This window comes from Onychostoma macrolepis, chromosome 17, assembly GCF_012432095.1.
Source record: "Onychostoma macrolepis isolate SWU-2019 chromosome 17, ASM1243209v1, whole genome shotgun sequence".
Classification (NCBI taxonomy): domain Eukaryota; kingdom Metazoa; phylum Chordata; class Actinopteri; order Cypriniformes; family Cyprinidae; genus Onychostoma; species Onychostoma macrolepis.
Window position 1 is genome coordinate 5,682,511 of NC_081171.1, and position 24,736 is coordinate 5,707,246.

The following is a 24,736-nucleotide window of genomic DNA, read 5'->3' on the forward strand; positions in this document are numbered from 1 at the left end:
ATACATTAACATCAATTTTGGGCATTCTGGTTGATTTAAAGCAAGATTGAAAAGATGTTCTTTTCATCTTTTCATTCTTCTTTATTCCCTGGCCTATTCTAAAATGTGCTCCTTCGAGATCAAATGTGTTGAGTTTTTTGTAGATAGTTTTTATTAGAATGTAATTTTACATTTGCCAATTAGCGGTTGAGCAAATTTTGTTGTTTAATACATAATACAGAAATTTAATGATGAAAAGTGAGATGTAAATGAACATGCTCAAGTTCATGAAAGCATATTTTACTCTCTAAAGCATTTTTGTTTGCATAAATAATGACAACAGTTTGTTACTCCAACAAGGTTGTTGGAAGGTATTTAAACAAAACTGGCTAAATGGATATGGTTATTAGTAAATCCCAGCGATCTTAAAATAACCATATGGTCACTATTACATACTTCAGCTCCAGGTGCTTTTGGGAAATGTAGCCCATCAGTTGGCCACTATTAACAAGTTGTCCAAAAAAATAGAAGCGTTTCATTTGACATTTGATACAGACTTTAGACAATTACACAAGCAGTTAATTAGCAACTCATGATCTTTACCTTGTACATAACTCCCAAGAGCAAATGCATATGCATTTCAAGGAGGGATCAGGGCTGATATACAGCAATTGACAAATAGGTCTAGTCCAACATCTTTCAGCTTTCTCAAGGTAAGATCCATCCATTCTTTAATGCATATTTTGCTTAATGTGTTGAATGAGATGAGACAGAAATTGTGATTTAAGTTTAGCATCCAGACCAAAGTGGTGCTGGGAAGCTAAAACTTTAGGTTAGGTTACTAATTTAGCTCTTTTCTCTTAAAAAGAATATAGACCAAAGAAATGTCGGCAGTAAACAACAGTTCTTATTGGGCTTGGAACTGCACCTACCCCAGTGATTTGGCCCTTCCTTTGGTTCCCTACATGGATTGTCCCTCCAACCGCATGTACGCTTCCAACTTCATACCTCTTGTCTTTTACACACTTTCCATCCTTGGAACAATTGGAAACCTCTGGAGCCTGTGGGCTTGCCTGCGTCCATCCCAACCTTGGAGTATTGGGTCCATAGGTGTACTGAACCTGGCTCTATGTGACCTTGCTTATCTGGCATCTATGGGACCCTGGGCTGCCTACATTAGCTCCGACTACCACTGGAAAATTGGCCATTCACTCTGCGTGGTGGTGAAAATCCTATACTTCGGTGGGTTGACGTCTAGTACCATGTTCATCTGCGCCATCAGCACCGACCGCTTCCTTGCAATCGTCTTCCCTCTGGAGTCCCGGATGATCCGGACCCCTCGAAACAGCGCACTGGTTTCGGTTCTACTCTGGGCCATCACCGGCCTCTTCATCTACTTCAGTTATCCTAACATTCTCTATTGGGTCAGGAAGGATGGCATCCATGTGTGTGGAGCAGTGGTGATCTCCAGGTTCAGGACCACTGAAGCAACCTACAATCTTCTGTCCTATTACTCCATTCAGGTTTCTGTCCCATTGCTCCTCATCATTCCCTCCTATGTGAAGATCATTTCCCGGATGAAGCAGTCACGGCAACAGTGGGGCCCAGGCAACATGCAAGGCCTGGACAAGACCATCTGGCTGATTGCCGTTTTCATTGCCAACTTCCTGGTTTGTTGGGTGCCAGGGCAGCTGCTTCACATCATCGCCTGTATCCTTTTCTTCAGCTTGGATCACTGCAAAAACGCTTGCTGGGTTGCATGGGTGGTCAACCTGCTCTCTGAAGCCTCCCAGATACTGTACTGTCTCAATGCATGTCTTGATCCTTTAATTTTCCACATGCAGCAAGGACACTGTGAACTGGTTGTGTTGGCAAACTGTGTTAGAAAGGTCTTACAGGTAAGTAAGAAACCAGATTTGGAAGGGCCTTCAGAGGAACCTCCCAGTGTGATCCAACTTCATGGTGGTTCCAAAGACAGAACGGGCAAAACTCAAAATAATAAAAACATGAAAAAATGATATTTTAAAAGACCACCCACACTTGTCTAGTTGCACAATTGTGAGCTGATGTATTTAATGTTTCAATATTCTCGTGCTTGTGTTTTCATGCTTTGTGTGTGTATAATTTCCTATATTGTAACCATTAATGTAAGATTTTACTGATATAGTCGTTATAGATAAAAGGTGTATCTTGCATCTGTGTATGTCTGACTCACTGTTTCAAATGTCAAATTGGTTCTATCTGAATTTAAATTGCTATAAAGGTGGCCATATACTGTGTGCTAGTCAGGTTGAGTTTGCTGTTGAATGAAGAAAAAAAAAAACCTAAGGTAAGTAAATCCTAAGGTACTTCTTAGCATCACTAGATGGCAGGCTTGTTGTAAAAAAAATTCTAGGTATGCATCAGCCATAATTTAGTCCAACAAATAGCTTAAATGTTAATTTGTCAAAGTGTTAGTAACCTTTTTAACCCTATATACCAACAAAGGGTTAGGGAATGAAGTGATAAATCTGTCGAATTTTAAGCAGTTGCATTTGTCATTCAATCACTGCTATTTTCATTCTCTGCCACAGCAGGCTGAATTTGTTCTACATAAATCTATTTGTCAGCCATAAATACCCTTCATTGTTCACCATGCCCCTGGTTTTGTGACATCTCCTTGTTGTCTTTCCATTAGAGTATTTGGGAAATGTATATTACAGAGTTTATGTGTATGGAAATCTACATGTATATCACAGAATGACAGGTCTAGACTGGAAAATTGCAACTATGCAGTGTTTACATTGGAACCATTGCTGTAAAATGCAAAGGGCATTTATGCAGTAGATGGTATGACCAGGTAGCTGGTTTGTTGCTGATCCAAGATGGTACATTTGAGCTTGGACCAGGTTAAACCAAGTTAATATCAAAAACTGTATTTTCAAACTGAAGAAATTAATATTACAATACCACAATTTTCTGTTCTACTATTAGTCCTATTATCTGCATACATAAAATAAGCACTTTGCCTTGAGTAAAAGAATTGTCTACACTGCAGTATCACACAATCGCCCATATGTGCAGTATAATCCATCTAACAGTAGTCATGCGTGATGTGTGTATTTAATGTATACTATGGCTAAGGCAAATCTTAATATTAATTAGGTCAAGCACGCAACAGTTCGTACCCATTTCTGGGTATCAAACACGTCATTTCATTCATATTCAGGAGCCAGGCGTTCCCCCACAACAGAAATCGTTCATTGGTCAGCTGCCTACCGTCCTCCTTCCGACGTCAGCCTTTCAGCCAATCAGAAAAGCTGAATGAAAAAAACGTCGCCTTGCTTAATTAATATTCATGAGTCTGCCCTTTACAGTAGTAGGATTTTTAAATACACACATCGCACCGGCGAAGGTATCACGGCTGGAGGTGATTCGCGGAGCTTTCAGACCGGCTCGCCGTCAAACTGCTGACTCCAAACACGAAACATGGTCCATTTTAACAAATGGACGTTAGTGAGGAGCGCGTCTCTCACCGACAGGACTGCCGCACGGGATTTAAAGCTCCGATAGTGTCTTGTGATGACGGTGGACTGGTTTAGTATATGAAATACAAGGCTGTGAACAGATCATGGCTTGTTTTAAACGCGTATCGTTTAATTGATTACCGATTGTGATTGTAGAGCGAAGGGCTTCAGCAGCCCCGCCGTTTGTTTGCTGGAAACATTGACTCAACAGAACACCAAATCAAGATGACAGTGGAAAATACAACTATCAAAAGTCGGATTAAAAATCTGCTCCGCTCGCCCTCCATCAAATTGAGGAGAAGTAAAGCTGGGAACAACAAAGAGAATCTCAGTAATAAGGTACAGTGTATGACACGAAGCATGTATGGAATCTGTATCTGCAGTTGTGTGCAAATGTACCTTCTAACAGGATAGCTGTGATTTTCTGCAGTTTAATGCAAGGTGACAGTGAATTGGCACTAATATGTCAGATTCTTTCCAGGGTTTGTTATGTAAACTCTACAAAGGCATACTGTCGCTCTGTCAGTACAATGCAACAGCATGAAGACTGTAAAATTCACTGACCTATATTTGCCACATGTCACAAATAATTTCAAGCCCTGGTAAACGGCATGCTGGGAAAATATAATGTACAGTAAAAATGTAATGTATTGCAATAATATAAATTGTTGCTGAGAAAATATATTGCACAAATATGCATTGCGATGTACAGAATCCCTAAGCACATCTCTGTTTATCTCAGTTTATATTATATTGTATTACATTATATTGGGTGCCTTTTCAGTTTGGGGTTAATTGCACCTTTTATTCAATATATAATATAAAAAAATAAATAAAATAAAGCCATGATCAAGTGCATGTTGTGAAAATATAATGCACAAATAATTGTAGATTTTCCATCTCAAACTCTAAACTCGTCATTGTTTCAAATGTGACACTTTGTATACACACATCTTGTAAGTGTGGAATGCATTTCTTATTCTTTGAATATATGCAACTGCTCTTGTTATTGTGACTGTAACTATTATTGTGTCAGAGTAGTCATCCCTGACTGTTGCATTCCATTCAGATTGCCTGTTTACTGCTGCAGACCCTTGGATGAATGTACTTCCCTTCCATACACAGCCCTGTAACTTTATGATTGTTGAGACTGTTTTGCAACTGAGATGAACACTTTGAATAACTCCAAGACCTCAGCTGCATATGATTTGTTGCTCATAAATTACACACTGTTGTTCACACTAGCACATGCATTTTCAGTAACCAAATCCATGTCTGTATGGAATGTTTTACCAGTCTATATTATGGAGTTCATAGTGCTGCTGGCTAAGGCATCACTGGTATTATTGCTCAACTTATGCCCCAGCTCACATATTAAACATTAAAGGATTATTAAAGTGTATTATTAAAAGAATAGTTCACCCAAAAATGTGCATATTTCTCTAATATTATGGATAGAGAACTGTATATTTTGACCATCAGAAGCAATAGTTTGAGGTTAAAAATTGTCATAATGATGGATTTGTTTATTACAACCATGTAGCTTTTCACTTTCATTTCAAAATTTCTCCAAATCTGTTCAGACGAAGAAACAAACTCTTCTACATCTTGGATGGCCTGTGAGTGAAAAAAAATGTCAGCAAATGTTCAATTTTATGTCAACTGTTCCTTTAAAGGAGTTATGTGCTATTACCTCTCTAAATTATCAGATTTCTGCTTTTCGCTTGGCTGGCAGTAAATTTTGTTCAGTAGACTTACAATGAAGGAGCGACCCAAGCCAGATTGTGGGGCCAGAATATTATAAGCAATTTTAAATATTTATTGTTTCTGAATGGTTGTATATACAATAATATTAAAAAGAATAATTTAATAGTACATTCATCAGGGAAGACACCTTCTGCAATTAAATTTCATGCATTAAACATGCAATTTAAAAATTTTCAGTACTATCAGAGTGTGTGATGATCACTGCTCTAGAGACAATATCTTGTGCATACTAGCATTTAAGGGCTATGCAAAAGACTCTGTCAAGGTGCCTTTGTTTCGCACAAAAGAGCAGATCTGTCTCTCTCTTTGCCTAAAGGGTTTGAGGAATCTCTAGTGTATGGATCCAGACAAAGGGATCTGGGCATTTTGTAAAAATATTGCAGTTCAGCTCTTAGGCTGGGCTCTGTTTTCCAAGGTTTATACACTGTATGAAAATCAAAGCCATTCCTCCAGGTGCTGTGCAGTTCATTGACTCCTGGCTCAAGGACTTTGCTGTTCTCCCAGGATCTGACACAGCGATTGCAAGAAAGTTTCTGGAAAAGTGCATGACGCAGCCGTTGGTTCAGAAATTCCTATTAGAGATGCTGAACGAGAAATGGCTTAAAAACAGCATGCATTTGAAAACAAGCTCTTTTTCCGTTGTTCCAGCACTCTGAGACACTAGACCGTGGATATATGGAGGTCTGTCAAAACCTCTTTGGAAAGATGATAAATCAAAGCAACAACCACAATTACAGTGTTTTTATATCGGCATGTTCAGCACAAATTGTGGTAGTAAACTGAGGCTACGTTCAGCTTACAGTAGGATAATGAATGTACATACGTAGCATTTGAAGTCCAAATGCTGACTTCAGCTCAGCTTATTTGAGGGATAAAACCAGCATGAAAAGACAACTTGGGTCCTTATAAACCCATACATTGAGGAAATGGTCTAAGATGCCAGATTTAGAAGAGACCACTTCCATAAACCAGGTGTTGTTCCTTTCATTTCTCCGTTGACCTGTACTTAAAGTGGCCATGATTGATGTGAGAGAGTGTCCTCAGCTTGGATATGGCCATGCTTGCTTTGAAGAAGTGGTCTGGCAGAGGTTTTAATGCAAAAATACAGGTATCAGATGTTGAAGACCGGTGCAGATGTTCAGCAAACTGGTTTTTATGTGGTATGCTGAAAACACATATAGCGCATGTGCATTCCTCATTGTTTTGCTAGAATGATAGTACGACATTAATATGTGTTCATTTTATGCATATTATGCAATCTTTAATTACGATAGTAACAACTTTGTGTAATTGCTGGCTGTTTTACCAAATAATTGCATTTTAAGCATGTTATAAATTAGTCCGTGCTTATGCAGTTGTACTGTGATGATGACATCATAATGGAGATGCTATTGAAACATTACCTAGCCTGTTTACTGTTTGCAGATTGTGCATTTTATATTTAAGCTTGTTTTGGGCTTCAACGTGTTGCCTTGATTTTTAGCAGTTCAGCTCTACTTAACAAAGCCTCATGGAAAATTTCTAACCCATAATTTCCATTTAAGATGACAACACCACTTTGCAGTCGTTCTGTACTCTGGGCATTTAAAGTTTCTCAGGTTCTTTAAACAAAGTCTTGTATAATAAACTATTTTTATAAGAGGTCTTCATCCAAGTGAATTTGTTGTGCTGCTATAATTTACCAGCTGAATTGCTCATCTCATACTGACTAAAAAGTCTATTACTAAAGTCACTAAAAGTCATACTGTCTATTTTTCAATATATATGTAATTTATATTTTAGATATTTTTAAATATTTAATATATAGTTAATATATATGTGTGTATATTTGTGCTGTCAAAAGATTAATCGCGATTAATTGCATCCAAAATAAAAAAAATTGTTTACATAATATATGTGTGTATTATTTGTTTATTATGTATATATAAATACACACACATACAGTATATATTTTGAAAATATTTACATGTATTTACATTTATAAATTTGTTATTATATTTTATATTATATATAAATATATTTAATATATAAACATAACATATTTTTCTTAAATATATACATGCATGTGTGTGTATTTATAAATACATAATGAATATACACAGTCCACATTATGTAAAAACAAACTTTTATTTTGGATTAATCGTTTGACAGCACTAGTGTATATGTACAGTCATGGGCAAAAATATTGGCACCCTTGGTAAATATGATCAAAGAAGGCTGTGAAAATTAATCTGCATTGTTAATGCTTTTGATCTTTTATTTAGAAAATTCCCAAAAATCTAACCTTTCATTGGATAATAAGAATTTAAAATGGGGAGAAATATCATTATGAAATAAATGTTTTTCTCTAATACACATTGGCCACAATTAACGGCACCCTTTTATTCAGTACTCTTTGAAACCTCCATTTGCCAGTTTAACGGCTCTAAATGTTCTCCTTTAATGCCTGATGAGGTTAGAGAACACCTGACAAGAGATCAGAGACCATTCCTTCATCCAGAATCACTCCAGACCCTTTAGATTCCCAGCTCCATGTTGGTGCTTCTTCTCTTCAGTTCACTCATTTTCTACAGGGTTCAGGTCAGAGGACTGGAATGGCCAGCAGAAGCTTGGTTTTGTGCTCAGTGACCCATTTTTGTGTTGTTTTTGAGGTTTGTGTTTGGATTATTGTACGGTTGGAAGATCCAAACATGGCCCATTATAAGATTTCTAACAGAGTCAGTCACTTATTGATTTTTTTTTTTTTATCTGTTGGTATTTGATAGAATCCATGATGCCATGTGTCTAAACAAGATGTCCAGGACCTCCAGCAGAAATATAGGCCCACAACATCAAAAATACAGCAGTATATTTCATTGAACACATGGGGTACTTTTTATCTCCGTGTTCACCAAACCCATCTTGAGTGTTTGCTGCTAAAAAGCTCATTTTTTAGTTTCATCTGACCATAGAAGCCAGTGCCATTTGAAGTTCCAGTCGTGTCTGATAACTGAATATGCTGGAGTTTATTTTTGGATGAGCGAGGAGAATTTTTCATGAAACCCTCCCAAACAACATGTGGTGAAGTAGGTGCTGTTTGACAATTTTTTTTTAAGGTTTTCTGACCCCGAGGCTCAACTATTTTCTGCAGTTCTCCAGCTGTGGTCCTTAGAGAGTCTTTAGCTACTCAAACTCTGCTTCTCACCGTCGAGGACGATATAGACACGCGTCCTCTTCCAGGCAGTTTCGTAACATTTTATGTTGATTGGAAATTCTTAATTATTGCCCTGATGGTGGAAATGGGAATTTTCACTGCTCTAGCTCTTTTCTTAAAGCCACTTCACTAATTTGTGAAGCTCAATTATCTTTTGCTGCACATCAGAAATACATTCTTTGGTTTTTCTCATTGTGATGGATGATTAAGGGAATTTGGGCTTTGTTTTCCCTCCTATTTATGTTTCTGTGAAACAGGAAGCCATGGCTGGATAATTTCATGTTCATAATCACCCTGGAGTGCTCAAAATTGTGAATATGAATGGGAATATACTTCAGAGATATTTTACTTATAAGAATTTCTAGGTGTGCCAATAATTGTGTCCAACATGTATTTGAGAAAAACATTGATGATATATATATGATGATATGATATTTCCCCCCATTTTAAATTCTTATTATCCAATGAAAGGTTGGATTTTTGTGAATTTGTAAAATAAAAGATCAAAAGGATTAACAATGCAGATTAATTTTCACAGCCTTCTTTGATCATATTTACCAAGGGTGCCATGACTGTGTGTATATATGTGTGTGTATGTATTAGTGGTGGGCCGTTATCGGCGTTAACGTGCTGCGTTAACGTGAGACTCTTATCGGGCGATAAAAAAAATATCGCCGTTAATCTATTCTCAAAGTTGGGTTGGGAGCTGGGTCTATTACGCAAGCTATGATGACTTTCACCTTGATATTTTAGCGCGGATGTATACCTAGCCGAATTGCACTGTAGGGGGCGAGAACGAGTCTTCGAACCTGTCTACTGTGAAATTACCACATCAAACGTGACGTGCTAACATGGATGCAGCTATGAAGCCGCCGGGTTTGCTTCAGGGAAAGTTTATTTTTAAGAAGCTTCGCAATGGAAATCGGCAAGTCTGTCTCTACGTTACATGGTCGCGCTCTCTGTATCGCGCGCACAGCGGAGTTCCGCCCCGGTTCGCACACACTCGCACACACACACACACACACACACACACAAACGTAAGCGCACACACAAGTGAGCACACTCCCACTCCTATTTGTAAATATTAAGCCGCAAAACGTCTATTTAAATATGACTTCTGCGTGTCTCTGTGTTAATGTATGGCGCAGACGCACGGGTTTGTTCACTACTCATACAGAAGCCCGCGTGACGCTTGCGGCGATATTAACGTCTATCGTCTCACTAAATGAGGACATAAATACATGAACAACATCTCCAGAACTGCTCTGAGAGTCACTTCATGAGCATTCGAGCGTTTCATTTGAGAAAAACTATCCTCACGGCAACCCGTCAAAATAAAAGTTCGGTTTCACTTGAAGACATCGGGCAGAATTTAATAGGCTACTACTACTAAAACTATTAAAACCTTATCTTTAAGGAATAATCATACAATGTATTCAATGTTATTATCAATATTAAATTCTTGATGACTGCTAGTTGTTTACTACTAGAAGTGAACTTATTCTGATCTACTTGGCAGAATTCAAATGAGCCATTTTAATCTAGATTAATTCCAAGATTACAGTGAGATTAATCTAGATTAAAAAATTAATCTATGCCCACCACTAGTATATATATATATATATATATATATATATATATATATATATATATATATATATATATATATATATATATATATATATATTTATATTAGTAAAACATTTTATATTTTAAGTTAGATATTTTATTTATGTAAAAATATATTACAGTTGTTTATACATTTATTTTAATTTTTATATATTGTTCATATTCAAGAATAATTTAGTATTCAGACAGCATTCAAATAATGTTACAGATGTAAAAGCAGAACTTACATTATTTCACTTCATGTGACATTTAAAGGCTGTTTGTAATTTTAATGATCTTATAGTAACATTAAAACTTTTTTTTTTTTTCATGTAATTCTACAGGTGACATTGGAGAAAGTCCTGGGAATCACTTCCGCTGGGAATCGTGCTTTGGCGTGTGACCCACATTCAGGACTTGTTGCCTACCCAGCCGGGTGAGTAACTCTGTTTCACACGATAAGACATGTTTTTAGCTATTTTTTGTGACGCATGCCTAAATAACCAGGTGAATGTAGTCAGTGGAATGATGATCTATGATGGTGAGTCAGATCTCATTTTGGAGGTAGTCACATTAGGTGGTTAATTTTTGTAGCACATTACTAAATACTAAGAACTCATTACTAAGAGTTTGGTGAGTCACATAAATATCCTTGTTCAGCATAAGCAATGCAGGAATTTCCTATTGGCTAAAGAGACCATAGAGATAAGAGTCTGATAACAGTTGAGTGATCTCAGAAGGAAATTAGGTGTGGTACATCAGGAAGTGCAGAATCTGAAAGAGATTTTGACTGTGTGCTGCAGACACGGCCTATAAACTCCTGAGAGTTAGTCTAGCTTTTGCATAGACAATTTGGCTCGGTTCTCTCTCCAAAGCAAGAATGCAGCTTAATTTAGATATTTTTGCCATCCAAATGGATTGAATTAGGGCAGTGGCCAAGAATAAAAATTACTTTGTCTGTTTTATCTGTGGAAAAGTGCATCTGGTCTTGTGATTTATAGTAGAACACACCTGCATTATTCCACTCTTGCCATGAATTTTCAGACGTGCACAATAGCAATAACACAGTATTCTTTGAATTACTTTGGAGCACCATGGTAATGCCATTGTGTTTGAATAAGGATTATCATACAGTTGTGTGGTATAAAAAGTGTCATTATACCATCACTGTACACATCCAGAGTATTTTCTTTAAGAGTCATCAAATGTGCATCCCCACATGTACCCCCCCCCAGATTTCTTCTTCAGACATTAGAAAAACTATTATTTCTTTCAAGTTTCATACATTAAATGAAATGGATTACAGTTTTACTCTACAAAACTAGATTAAGTGGGACTCCAGCAATACTACCTAGGTATATAAAGGAGAAAAGCCTTTCTCTACTCATCACATGGTGCTTGTAATCTGATTAACTAGTTAAACTTGAGTTCTCTGAACTAAATTCCTAACTCTCTGTTGCAATAACATGTCGTCCTAATGAGTAGGAGAGGATTGGAAATTAAGTCTCGGTGTACTGTATATGCATACAGAACCATTCAAAAGTTTGGTGTTAGTAAGATTTTTATTTTTATTTTTTTAAAGATGAATACTTTCATTCAGCAAGGATGCATTAAATTATTCAAAAGTGACAGTAAAAGCAATTACAATGTTACAAAATATTTCTATTTCAAATAAATGCTGTTCTTTGATGAACTTTCTATTCATCATCAAAGAATCCTGGAAAAATGTATCACAATTTCCACAAAAATATTAAGAAACTGTTTTCAGTGTTGATAAAAATAATAAATGTTTCTTGAGCAGCAAATCAGCATGTTAGAATGATTTCTGAAGGATCATGTGACACTGAAGACTGGAGTAATGATGCTGGAAATTCGGCTATGCATCGCAGAAATGAATTACATTTTAAAATACAGTGGGGCAAAAAAGTATTTAGTCAGCCACCAATTGTGTAAGTTCTCCCACTTAAAAAGATGAGAGAGGCCTGTAATTTTCATCATAGGTATACCTCAACTATGAGAGACAAAATGAGAAAAAAAAATCCAGAAAATCACATTGTAGGATTTTTAAAGAATTAATTGGTAAATTCCTCAGTGAAATAAGTATTTGGTCACCTACAAACAAGCAAGATTTCTGGCTCTCACAGACCTGTATCTTCTTCTTTAAGAGGCTCCTCTGTCCTCCACTCGTTACCTGTATTAATGGCATCTGTTTGAACTCGTTATCAGTATAAAAGACACCTGTCCACAACCTCAAACAGTCCAACTCCAAACTCCACCATGGCCAAGACCAAAGAGCTGTCAAAGGACACCAGAAACAAAATTGTAGACCTGCACCAGGCTGGGAAGACTGAATCTGCAATAGGTAAGCAGCTTGGTGTGAAGAAATCAACTGTGGGAGCAATTATTAGAAAATGGAAGACATACAAGACCACTGATAATCTCCCTCGATCTGGGGCTCCACGCAAGATCTCACCCCGTGGGGTCAAAATGATCACAAGAACTGTGAGCAAAAATCCCAGAACCACACGGGGGGACCTAGTGAATGACCTGCAGAGAGCTGGGACCAAAGTAACAAAGGCTACCATCAGTAACACACTGAGCCGCCAGGGACTCAAATCCTGCAGTGCCAGACATGTCCCCCTGCTTAAGCCAGTACATGTCCGGCCCGTCTGAAGGTTTCTAGAGAGCATTTGGATGATCCAGAAGAGGATTGGGAGAATGTCATATGGTCAGATGAAACCAAAATAGAACTTTTTGGTAAAAACTCAAAGAATGTTGAATTGCATCCAAAGAACACCATACCTACTGTGAAGCATGGGGTGGAAACATCATGCTTTGGGGCTGTTTTTCTGCAAAGGGACCAGGACGACTGATCCGTGTAAACGAAAGAATGAATGGGGCCATGTATCATGAGATTTTGAGTGAAAACCTCCTTCCATCAGCAAGGGCATTGAAGATTAAACGTGGCTGGGTCTTTCAGCATGACAATGATCCCAAACACACCGCCCGGGCAACGAAGGAGTGACTTCGTAAGAAGCATTTCAAGGTCCTGGAGTGGCCTAGCCAGTCTCCAGATCTCAACCCCGTCGAAAATCTTGAAAGTCTGTGTTGCCCAGCGACAGCCCCAAAACATTACTGCTCTAGAGGAGATCTGCATGGAGGAATGGGCCAAAATACCAGCAACAGTGTGTGAAAACCTTGTGAAGACTTACAGAAAACATTTGACCTCTGTCATTGCCAAAAAAGGGTATGTAACAAAGTATTGAGATGAAATTTTGTTATTGACCAAATACTTATTTTCCACCATAATTTGCAAATAAATTCTTTAAAAATCCTACAATGTGATTTTCTGGATTTTTTTTTCTCATTTTGTCTCTCATAGTTGAGGTATACCTATGATGAAAATTACAGGCCTCTCTCATCTTTTTAAGTGGGAGAACTTGCACAATTGGTGGCTGACTAAATACTTTTTTGCCCCACTGTATATTACAATAGAAAACAGTTATTTTAAATTGTAAAAATATTTTACAGTATTACTGTATTTTTGATCAAATAAATGCAGTCTCTGTGAGCAGAAGAGACTTATTTCAAAAACATTAAAAAAACCGGTAACACTTTACAATAAGGTTCATTAGTTAAGATTAGTTAACAACATTAGTTAACATGAACTAAAAATTAACAATACTTCCACAGCATTTATTAATCTTAGTTCATGTTAATTTTAGCATTTACTAAGGCATTATTACAATCTCAAGTTGTGTTTGTTAACATTAGTTAATGCACTATGAACTAACATGAACTAACAATGAACGACTGTATTTTGATTAACTAACATTAACAAAGATGAATAAATAGTGTAATAAATGTATTGATCATTGTTTGTTCATGTTATATACATTAACTAATGTCAACAAATGACACCTTATTGTAAAGTGTTACCAAAAAACCAATCTCAAACTTTTGAATAGTAGTGCATATCTATAATACCAACATTTATGAATTTGTGTGGAGGTAATGATTGATTCACTAGCTGGAAGACCACAATCAGTTGTTTTCTTTTACATTATAGACTGTTGTGAAATGATATAGTTCACTTTATAGAGTTTTAGTGGGTTCAAGACAAGGAATGCGTATTAAGAAAGGTGATACTATCACCATATTTTGTCTCTCTCACTTTGTTTTTAGCCATCTCTGGAATAAGTAAAATTGTATCACCACATTGGAAAACAAGCTGATGAAACATTGAAAATGCATGTTTAAAAACATAAATTAAACATGACCTGGCTAGAACCTTAAGACAGTATTACATACTGAACAAACTGTACTTCTATCTGCAATCTATTGACTGCAGTATAGGAAAGTAGAAGTGTTCTTTTTATTTTTAAAGCTCATACGGCTCCCATAACAAACTCCACCCTATGCTAAGTCAGCAGTTTGATTGAGCCAAGCGAGCATTTGGTGCAGATGTCTTGGCTTGCTATAGGTAGGAAAATTAGCGCAGGCTTATGCAGCTGTCACAGATCCACTGACAGACCCCACATGTCTGTGAGATACCGAGCCGGTTCTTTACGAGGGCCATGAAATGCATTTTTCTTGTTTGAATACTGTGTCGATGCTGTAAACAAATGTGAGGTTATCTGAGGTTGACTTTTATGGTGCTGTAGTTCAACTGAGTGCATGTACACATATATTTATATGCATGTAGTGTAAATGTAAAGGACAAAAAAGCGGATGTTCCCCAGCGGTGTGTTGTCCTGCAGGTTTAACCGATTATGACCTTGATTATCATCTGATCTTGAGACCAATGGAAGGTCACAGTGCATTTAAAGCATCTGAGATTAAATCAAATCTTGGATTAATATTATTCTAATGAAATACGAATGTTATTTCCGGTCTAAAAGAGCAGTTAACTCCATCTGGACTGTAGTGTATTAATTAAAGATGAGGCTTTCTTCGGGGAGTTGTCCTGTTTTCATGAATTGGACCTAAATGAGTACATTTGCGCAAGACTGGTTTAAGGACACCCTGGTTCCATCTGCATTATCTCAGTATGTGCTACAGCTTTTGTAGTGAATATTCACCAGATGGGCTGATTTTATTTTTCATCAGATACACACATTTGGTGCCACTAAGATTGTTTGTTAATAAATGCCACCATACCACAATGAATTTGTTTTTATATTATTTTAAAATGAATTGTTTCAGTCTTGTAAATAGACCATCTGTCAGAAAATTTATTTTGCTGTTTGGTTTTTAACCTTCACATCGTTTCCTGTTGTTTTGGATTCCTGTTATAAAAATTATTAATTTTAAACACAGAATAAATATAATTTGGAATAAGGAATGCAAAATGATATTATATTTGCATGCACCAACAAATATATATTTCAGTTTCACTATATAAATAATTTAGCTTTGCCATCACAGGCATAAATTACATTTTAAAATATATTAAAATGGAAAGAAGTTCTTTTAAATTATAATAAAATTTCACCGTATTGCTGTTTACTGCATTCTGATCAAGTAAATGCACACTTTTTTAGCAGAGCATTTTTTTTTGTTTTGTTCAAAAACATTATTATCTTATTACTTTAATAACATTAGCAAATCTTAATTAACTTTATATATTACATACTTAAGTATTGTTCTGGGTGAGACCAGAAAAGTGTATTTAGAAACTAAATAGTGTCATTTTTATTTTTATTTTACATTGACTAAACATGCCATTGAGCGAACCATGCGCCCTGTCGTGATTCTTACGATCTTTTACAATGTTTTTACTGTTTGTCTTGAAGAGAAATACTTTAAAACTCCATATTAGGTATTGTTGTATAGTATACTGTCTCTGCTATCCTGAAGGGTGAATAGTTTATGTGCGGTTTTGGACCGTCTTCCGCAAAGCCAGGAAAAACAGGATAAACCAGATGCAGACAATGAAGGCTGAGTGACACATGTCGTTTTGATTTCTTAGCATTTTTCTTGTAGATCCAGAGGAAGTTATGATTGCACCTGTTGTGTTTTAGAATGCATTGAAATCTCTCAGTATAGCTCTCAATGCAGTGTATTTGCAGGCACAAGCAAAAAAACAAAAGACTTGCATGCATTACAATCATATTTATGTATGGAACACGCGTAGTGAAGTAAACGGATCAATTTATTGCAAATCTACAAGGTCGTTTATAATAAGGCACCCGTGGCTAATTTATCCATTTCTGTATGCAAGAACATCAGCGAACCGTATTCGAGCATTTGAATGATGAATGGGTTCTGGTGTAATGCAGCGGTCACTGTAGAATAGATATGAGCGTAATGAATAAACGGCCCTCTGTGTTAATCAAAGATGCATGAAAATGTGTGTCAGAGTCTCTTGCGCCCTTGCACGCTGCGGTAAAGTGGGTCAGTAGAGCTGAACGGACCAATGCGACGAGGAGAAATGAGAGAGAAGAGGATGACGGATGTGAGGAAGGAAGGAAAGGGTGACATGGGGAGAGTGAAAAAAGAATGGAAGGTTGTTGGAACAGAGGTTGATTTAGCATTGCTGTGGTGTGTGTGGTCGTTCTCTCTGCTGCATTGCAGTATTCAGCGCTCGTGAGGCTCTCCGGCTCCACACACACACTCCCTAATGACATCTCACACTCACACACATGCTCTGAGAGGAGAGCCGCAATCTAAAGGCACCCGTGGGAATACAAAACAAGTAGAAGCCACTCATGCTGGAGAACATAGTAGGATAGATTAAAAGTATCATTTTTATTCTGACTCTGCTGTCATGTACTTGGAAAAAGGCAATAATTGAAAATCATAGTTGTGTTGTCTATTTGCTGTTGGCTACTTGTAAGAGTGTTTAGATGAGAGCTGAATTCAACTGAATTGAATTTATATTTTTTTGCATATTGCGTTATATTATATAAGATCATATATTTATACACAAATGCAAGCATCACATGCAAAACACACACACACACGCACGCGCGCGCAGAGAGTCCATGCATTCCCTCTAACCATCAATTTAACTCACTTGAAGGTCACTGCGGAAGGAGAATGCTATTTGCAGGGTTGCTGGAATCCTTTTACTAACATTGTCTTCCACAAGTACATGTTTAGTGATGTACTGCATACAGGTCACTTAAAGAAAGAAAAGTTGCTGTCTGTGATCCTGGATGGCAGTTTCTTACCAAAACTCATTTTCACAAGTTGCGAATTAAACAAGATATAAAGAAGCGGTGTTTGATGTAAAAGTTTACCACAGCATGAAGGAATATATTACACCTTAAGATGAAAATAGTTTTTACCCTTACAGTGAAAACAGACTGTAAGTATATTTTATATTTGCATGCACCTGCTCTATCTATATAAATATACAATGTTGAAAAAATATTAAGTGCTGCTTTATTTTTTTGTGAAAAACTGTGATACACTACCATTAAAAAAAGTTAAGAAATGAATACTTTTTTTTTTTTTTCTTCAGCAAGGACATGATGACCAAATGTGACACTTAAGATATTTATATTGTTATAATGGTATAATATATAACAAACCATTTATATTTCAAATAAATAATACTGTTAAAATATAAATTCTGTTCTTTCAACTTTCTGTTCATCAAAGTATCCTTTTTTTTTACATTGATAATGACAAAACCCTTATTAATTATTAAGAACCAATATGAATCGACGATAACTGAGCACCAGTGATAGTGATATTTCACAAATTACTGTTACCGTTTTTACTATTGTTGATCAATTAAATGCAGCCTTGAAGATCATAAGACACTTCTTTCAAAAAAAGGTGTACAATTTATTTCTTTTAAAATGACATTTAAATTTTTAAAGTGATAGTTTTTGAGAAACCTGTTTGAAAGCATTATTTATTGATTTATTTGATTTATCCTTATTATGGTGACGATAGTGGCACAGGACAGATAAGCGGGAAGGTTGCCTTAGATGAGCATAGTAGCAGGTCATCCCTACGGTGCATAATCCTCTGCCATCTGAAAGCGTGCTGACTGCTGGGCCCAGACGCGGAGGATTAGGGCATCCTGGTCACCATCTGTCTGGAGCAGAGCAGCGAACAGGCCTGGATCAATGGGGAGGGCCTGCTAATAGCCAGACTTACGGCTGGGCTCAGTCTTGGAAAGCAATACTCCTGGAAGTCTTTGATTGTGATGGGGAGTGATGTCGTGTGTGTGTGCCTCACCACCTGTCTGTGTTTTATCCCACTCACCAGATGGAGCAAGGCTACAACTGTCCTTATTTACTGGCCACAACATTTGATCTGCCTCGTCTTGAACTCTTGTACACACACACACGGAGACAGTCTACACCCAGAACAGTTGTGAAACCTGAGAGACCATAACACAAGCCGTTTGAGATCTGGTTATCTTTAGCTTCTGCCAAACAACAGCTTTGAGCTTGTTTTAAGTCCTTTCTAAAATGGATGGACAGTCTCTCGCTGTTTTGTGTCACACTTGATGCTGTTTGTAGTAATGCTGACACAAATATTTAATCAGCACTGAACCTGTTGCATCTGTCTAATCATTGGTAGCAGTCTACTTTTAACAAGAATGCTAGTTAGTAACGCTTTCTAATTACTGTTGCTCTTACTTAAGGTTAGAGATTTTAACAAACTCCTAATCCTAAGTATTAAACCTTATGTACTGTAACTCGTTTCATATGATTTATAAAAAGTTTTGTCTGGTAGACAACAAAATGTGTGAAAAAATATTCAATTTTGCAATGGAGAAGGGCTCCTATAGTCATATCTAGAGACAAACTCCTTTTCATTTTCTAATTTAAGAATTTAAGAAGTGAAACGCTGTGTGTTTGTAAGAAACAAATTCTTTATTATGCCATTTCTTTTTACTCCAAATTGTTGCTTCTAGCTAAAGAAAAAGAAAGATATTTGAGAAACATTCTAAAAACGTGAAATTCTTCATGCCAACCTGACAACAAACTTTGAATATTGTCTAATTTTGAATGTAGTTTTACATTTAAAAAGCTGCTATTATAAATGTTATGCCACTGTATCGGTTTATAATAGTAGCATATGGTTATGACTTATGATATGGAGAACTGTATTATAGAGGGTTTTTGTGGCCTAAAGTCATTGGAGCATGTAGTCATTTGGTCGATCTGTGCACTACTACACTCCACTTGGCTTATTCGATTCCCTGCTAAGTGAGATAATGAGCTGGATCAGCTTTTTCCGGCCTGCAAGAAGCACATGATGGCACATGTGGGCCCTGCAGAGTTTCACAACAACAGCCAATGCATTCACACGCAACAGCAATGATCATTACTTGATAACTTGTTTTACACACAATCTTATGGTTCGGATAAACTTCCTCATTGCAGAGCTTTTCTCATGAAGTTCTCCTGTTTGAAATGGTACGGTGACATTCATATGATATCAGTCAAAACCACATGGAATTCTGTTGAAAATTTTCATAGAAATTTGAGTTTAGCTCTGGGCTGAAACTGTATAGTGAAGAATCTACTGTAAATAACTCTGTGGGAAAGTGTTCATGTTGTGTGTAAAGTAACTTGAATCTTCTCGTTGGCTCTGCGCGGTCAATCTTTAGTCATACTCGAGTAGATCTGTGAGTGTTTGGGCATTCTGCCCTCATTTCTCCTCTAGCTCTGCTCACCGGAGAGAAACAGCCCTATTATCCCAGTTCAACCCTACAATGATCTTCCCAAAACAGATTTCTCTTCCATGCTGAGAGAACAGGCTCATGGGAGGAGATCTGGAGGAGAGTCTGTGTTGAAATGCCGAAGGGAACATGTATCTTTTATTACAAGAAAAAATATTGAGTAACACAAAAAGTGCTTTAGCTGAAGTTGTTGTTGATTCTGGTGGTGTGGAAAGTTAATCTAGATGCACACTGAATAAAATGTGGATCCTCTCAAAGATCTACATTGTTTTCAGGTACAAATTTAAACCGTTTTGACTGACTGAATGAATGAACAAATTGTTCATTGTTGTTATTCCTAACTAGAAATTTTTTGGTAATTTAAATTAGTTTAAAAAAAACAAAGATGACTAAAAAACTAATTGGAATAAATCAAAAAAACGAACAAAAATAAAGCTAAATATAAGTATTTTTATTCAACAAAAACTAATAAAAATGACAAAAGCGCATAACAAAATTACTAAAACTTAAACTAAAAGTAAAATTAATACTGAAAATATAAAAATAAAAGCTAAATCAAAATATTATTACATACTATAATACTATATAAATAGTGCTAAAATAACACTAATAAAAGCTTTTCTTTATATAACAGCTCAAACAATGATGTTTATCCTACATAATCTCATAACATAAGCACTGAATTATTTATAGAGTTTCCCTTCTGATTTCTGTGAAACAGACTGTGTTTTGGGTGTTTTATGGTTTATTTTTGAAAGCAGAATCACATCTCAAGACTTTATTAGGTACAATTCAGTGCCTTGGTGTGTTAGCTGATTAAATTCGATGTTCTCTTGTTAGGGTTCATTTGCTGGCTCGACTTAGTGTAACCTTGTTGTACAAGACAAGTGTTGTGGAAAAACACCATCCAGCTCACCCTGTTGAAGAGAGTATGCGAAGAAGTGGTGCTGTTGGCTTATTTATGTGACATTTAAGGCAGCTAAATATAAAATTGACCTCAATATAACACCATAATTGATCAAAAATGCAGAAAACCAGTAACTCATTCAGAAAATGGTTCGGAACAAAAATCAAACAATTCAGATATCGTGATTACACTCTACAATAAGATTAAAGTTTAACCCTATAACTATGATGAACTATCAACGAACAAAACATTTTACAGTGTTTATTAATCTAAATTAATGTTAATTTATAAATATATATACTATTTTGGGTAACACTTTACGTTGAGGTTTCATCTAATAACATAGTCAACTACATTATTTAACATGAACTAACAATGAACAATATTTCTACAGCAGTGTTATTTTAGTATAATTGAGATACTATTATAGTTTTTATATTTTGAATCTGTTTTTAATTTAATCTAAAAAAAAAAACACATTGTTTTAATTTTAGTTTTAGTTAATTATAACCATAATTTCAACATTTACTAATACATTTTTAAATCAAACGTGCCTGTTAACATCATTAGTTAATGCACTGTGAACATGAACAATGAACAAATGTATTTTTACTAAATATCTTATTTTTTTTTTTTAAAGTTAAGAAATGCTGTAAAAAAATTTTCATGTTAACTAATATTAACAGAAACATTTATTCGTTGCAGTTTATAACATTTCAAGATTCATTAGTGTATGTAGAAATTTACATTTAAACCTTAATAAATTCTGTTAAAATATTTATTCTGTTAATCTATACATTGTTGGTTTGTGATCCCTTATTCATTAACTAAAGTTTATGAATATCCCTTTTGTTTGCTTAATATATTCTTCAATGTTGCAACAAACCTCAACTACTGTAGTTCTTCCTCTGAAGTGTTTTTTGGAGCAACCTGGTACCACAAAATACAATTTAGTTTCCCAGCAGGCTGTGCAGACGTTTTATAGAATACGTCAGCCAATCAGATTGTTTTGGGAAAAAATAGCTCATTTTGAGGTCAATGAAAAGTCTGAGTGTGGTTCATGAGTGAATGGTGGGCGGTCACATGTGTAAATACAAGGTCAGGCATATTTGCTGACTGTGTGCACTGATTCATATCAGCTTATCTTTAATGGGATGAGCCGTAGACGCTCGTACAACAGGCTTGCATAGTCATTGATCCGAGGCCTGCCAATCCCATCAGCAGCTCGGCTTATATACAGGTGCTGGTCATATAATTAGAATATCATCAAAAAGTTGATTTATTTCACTAATTCCATTCAGAAAGTGAAACTTGTATATTATATTCATTCATTACACACAGACTGATATATTTCAAATGTTTATTTCTTTTAATTTTGATGATTAGAGCTTACAGCTCATGAAAGTCAAAAATCAGTATCTCAAAATATTAGAATATTACTTAAGACCAATACAAAGAAAGGATTTTTAGAAAATCTTGGCCAATTGAAAAGTATGAAAATGAAAAGTATGAGCATGTACAGCACTCAATACTTAGTTGGGGCTCCTTTTGCCTGAATTACTGCAGCAATGCGGCGTGGCATGGAGTCGATCAGTCTGTGGCACTGCTCAGGTGTTATGAGAGCCCAGGTTGCTCTGATAGTGGCCTTCAGCTCATCTGCATTGTTGGGTCTGGTGTCTCTCATCTTCCTCTTGACAATACCCCATAGATTCTCTCTGGGGTTCAGGTCAGGCGAGTTTGCTGGCCAATCAAGCACAGTAACACTATGGTCATTGAACCAGCTTTTGGTACCTTTGGCAGTGTGGGCAGGTGCCAAGTCCTGCTGGAAAATGAAATCAGCATCTCCATAAAGCTTGTCAACAGAAGGAAGCATGAAGTGCTCTAAAATGTCCTGGTATATGGCTGTGTTGATTGTGGACATCAGAAAACACAGTGGACCAACACCAGCAGATGACATGGCAGCCCAAATCATCACTGACTGTGGAAACTTCACACTGGACTTCAAGCAACATGGATTCTGTGCCTCCACTCTTCCTTCAGACTCTGGGACCTTGATTTCCAAATGAAATGTAAAATTTACTTTCATTTGAAAAGAGGACTTTGGACCAGTGAGCAACAGTCCAGTTCTTTTTCTCCACAGCCCAGTTAAGATGCTTCTGACGTTGTCTCTGGTTCAGAAGTGGCTTGGTAGCCCTTTTCCTGAAGACGTCTGAGCGTGGTGACTCTTGATGCACTGACTCCAGCTTCAGTTCTCTCCTTGTGAAGCTCTCACAAGTGTTTGAATCGGCTTTGCTTGACTGTATTCTCAAGCTTGCGGTCATCCCTGTTGCTTGTGCACCTTTTCCTACCCAAATTCTTCCTTCCAGTCAACTTTGCATTTAATATGCTTTGATACAGCACTCTGTGAACAGCCACACCTTTCAGTAATGACCTTCTGTGATTAACCCTCTTTGTGGAGGGTGTCAATGTTCGTCTTCTGGATCATTGCCAAGTCAGCAGTCTTCCCCATTATTGTGGTTTCAAAGAACAAGAGATATCCGGAATTTATACTGTATGGATGGTCATTTATTCAAACTCAAATGTAAATATTCTAATATTTTGAGATACTGATTTTTGACTTTCATGAGCTGTAAGCTCTAATCATCAAAATTAAAAGAAATAAACATTTGAAATATATCAGTCTGTGTGTAATGAATGAATATAATATACAAGTTTCACATTTTGAATGGAATTATAATTATATGACCAGCACCTGTATAGTGCAGGAGATCCATTAATGGTATTACTTGCCAACAATGAAGGCCCGCTCCTCCCCTGGTTTCCCCGTCAGTGGTTTATGGAGACATGAGTAATGTGCTATTAAAGCATGAGGTCATTGGTTCTGTCCCTCTTCTCTCACACGTGCTCGTAAAGCACAGAGCTGGACGACAGGGAGGCTTTGACTTGACAGATTCCGAACAGGGCTCTTCCTGTGGTCGGGGGAGACCGAGTGCTTGTGTGGCTTTGTCTCACTCATCTCTGCTACTGACACTAGAAGAAAGTGTAGCAGTGCACTCAGTTCTCTTTGTGTGTGTTTTGTGTCTAAATTGACCTATAGAGCTGGACCTCAGCCAGTGGAGGAGACCTTTACTCTGAAGATGCAGATGTTTGATTATCTGTACAAAGCCTGGTGCACTTTGCACATGAATTGTTTCTGTCTTATATTCCCCCACTCAGACAAGGAAGGGGTTCCTGAGCGGCATTTGAAACTGTCAGCTGTTTTTTTTTTTTTTTAATGAAATGCAAAATCATAAAATTCATGTGGAATTTTTGTTGGTAAGAATTTTTGTAATATGACTTTGAAATCAAGGCAGAATATACAAGTGTGATTTGAGGATATCCTGTTTAGTTGCTACTAAGTACCTCAAATGAAACCTTTTAATTATCTGTCATGTTTGATGTAATGAAACGTGTGCATCCAAAGAGCAGCAGCCCAGTCAAAACATGGACCCTGAACTCTAAGAAGTTGCATTAGCAGGGAGTCTGACCCTTGCACCTTTTAAAAAACAATTTTGTGCATATGAACGAGTATAAATATTTTATTTATGAGAATAAATTTATGTATTTACCTTCAATAATTATATGTTACATAAGTATAAATTGTAATATATCATCTATAATATATAAATTATTTCATAATTTTTTATGCTATATGTATAATATATTAACTTATGATTAGTATTAGTATTGTTGTTGCTGTTGTTATGATTATTATTGTTATTATTCTTATCTATATAAATTTATCCCTGTCCATCTATCGATGTATCTATATTTTATAGGGTAAACGTACCTATTAAGCTCACGTACCCATTAAGCACATTTCCATTTTTGAGATCAGATGATAAAAAGAAAAAATAATTGATTATCCTACTTAATGTCTTAACCAATTGATATGTTTGTTACTATATACCTCCTATAATTTCAAGTCAATCAGATAATTGCACACTGAGGTATGGGTCTCCATGTGTTCACTCTGTCTGGCGGCCATTTTGAAAGCTGTCTGAAAACTTTAACCAAAAGAGGAGCCACTTAAATGTGCGTTTTTTTAGATTTATTTTGGGTAAGTTTCACTGCTTATTGTAAAA

The 24,736-nt window shown here is 36.4% G+C and overlaps 2 protein-coding genes across 5 annotated transcripts in view; both read left to right on the forward strand.

Moving 5' to 3' along the window:
* The first annotated feature begins 83 nt into the window (after positions 1-83).
* On the forward strand, positions 84-2,160 carry LOC131522852 (type-1 angiotensin II receptor A). The gene has a single exon (XM_058748670.1). It carries the CDS (start codon positions 864-866, stop codon positions 1,995-1,997), a length of 1,134 nt encoding a protein of 377 aa, XP_058604653.1. The 5' UTR covers positions 84-863; the 3' UTR covers positions 1,998-2,160.
* A 1,187-nt stretch (positions 2,161-3,347) lies between these two features.
* The window catches only part of mapkbp1 (mitogen-activated protein kinase binding protein 1), a 54,131-nt gene continuing 32,742 nt past the window's right edge, over positions 3,348-24,736 (forward strand). For 3 of the 4 annotated variants that reach the window (XM_058749061.1, XM_058749063.1, XM_058749062.1), the window contains exons 1-2: positions 3,348-3,824; positions 10,398-10,489. In XM_058749061.1, coding sequence (XP_058605044.1) covers positions 3,711-3,824; positions 10,398-10,489 — 206 coding nt within the window. In that variant the 5' untranslated portion in view covers positions 3,348-3,710. Of the gene's footprint in view, positions 3,825-10,397; positions 10,490-24,626; positions 24,712-24,736 lie in introns of those variants that run through there. The other variant, XM_058749064.1, reaches the window with a different exon arrangement.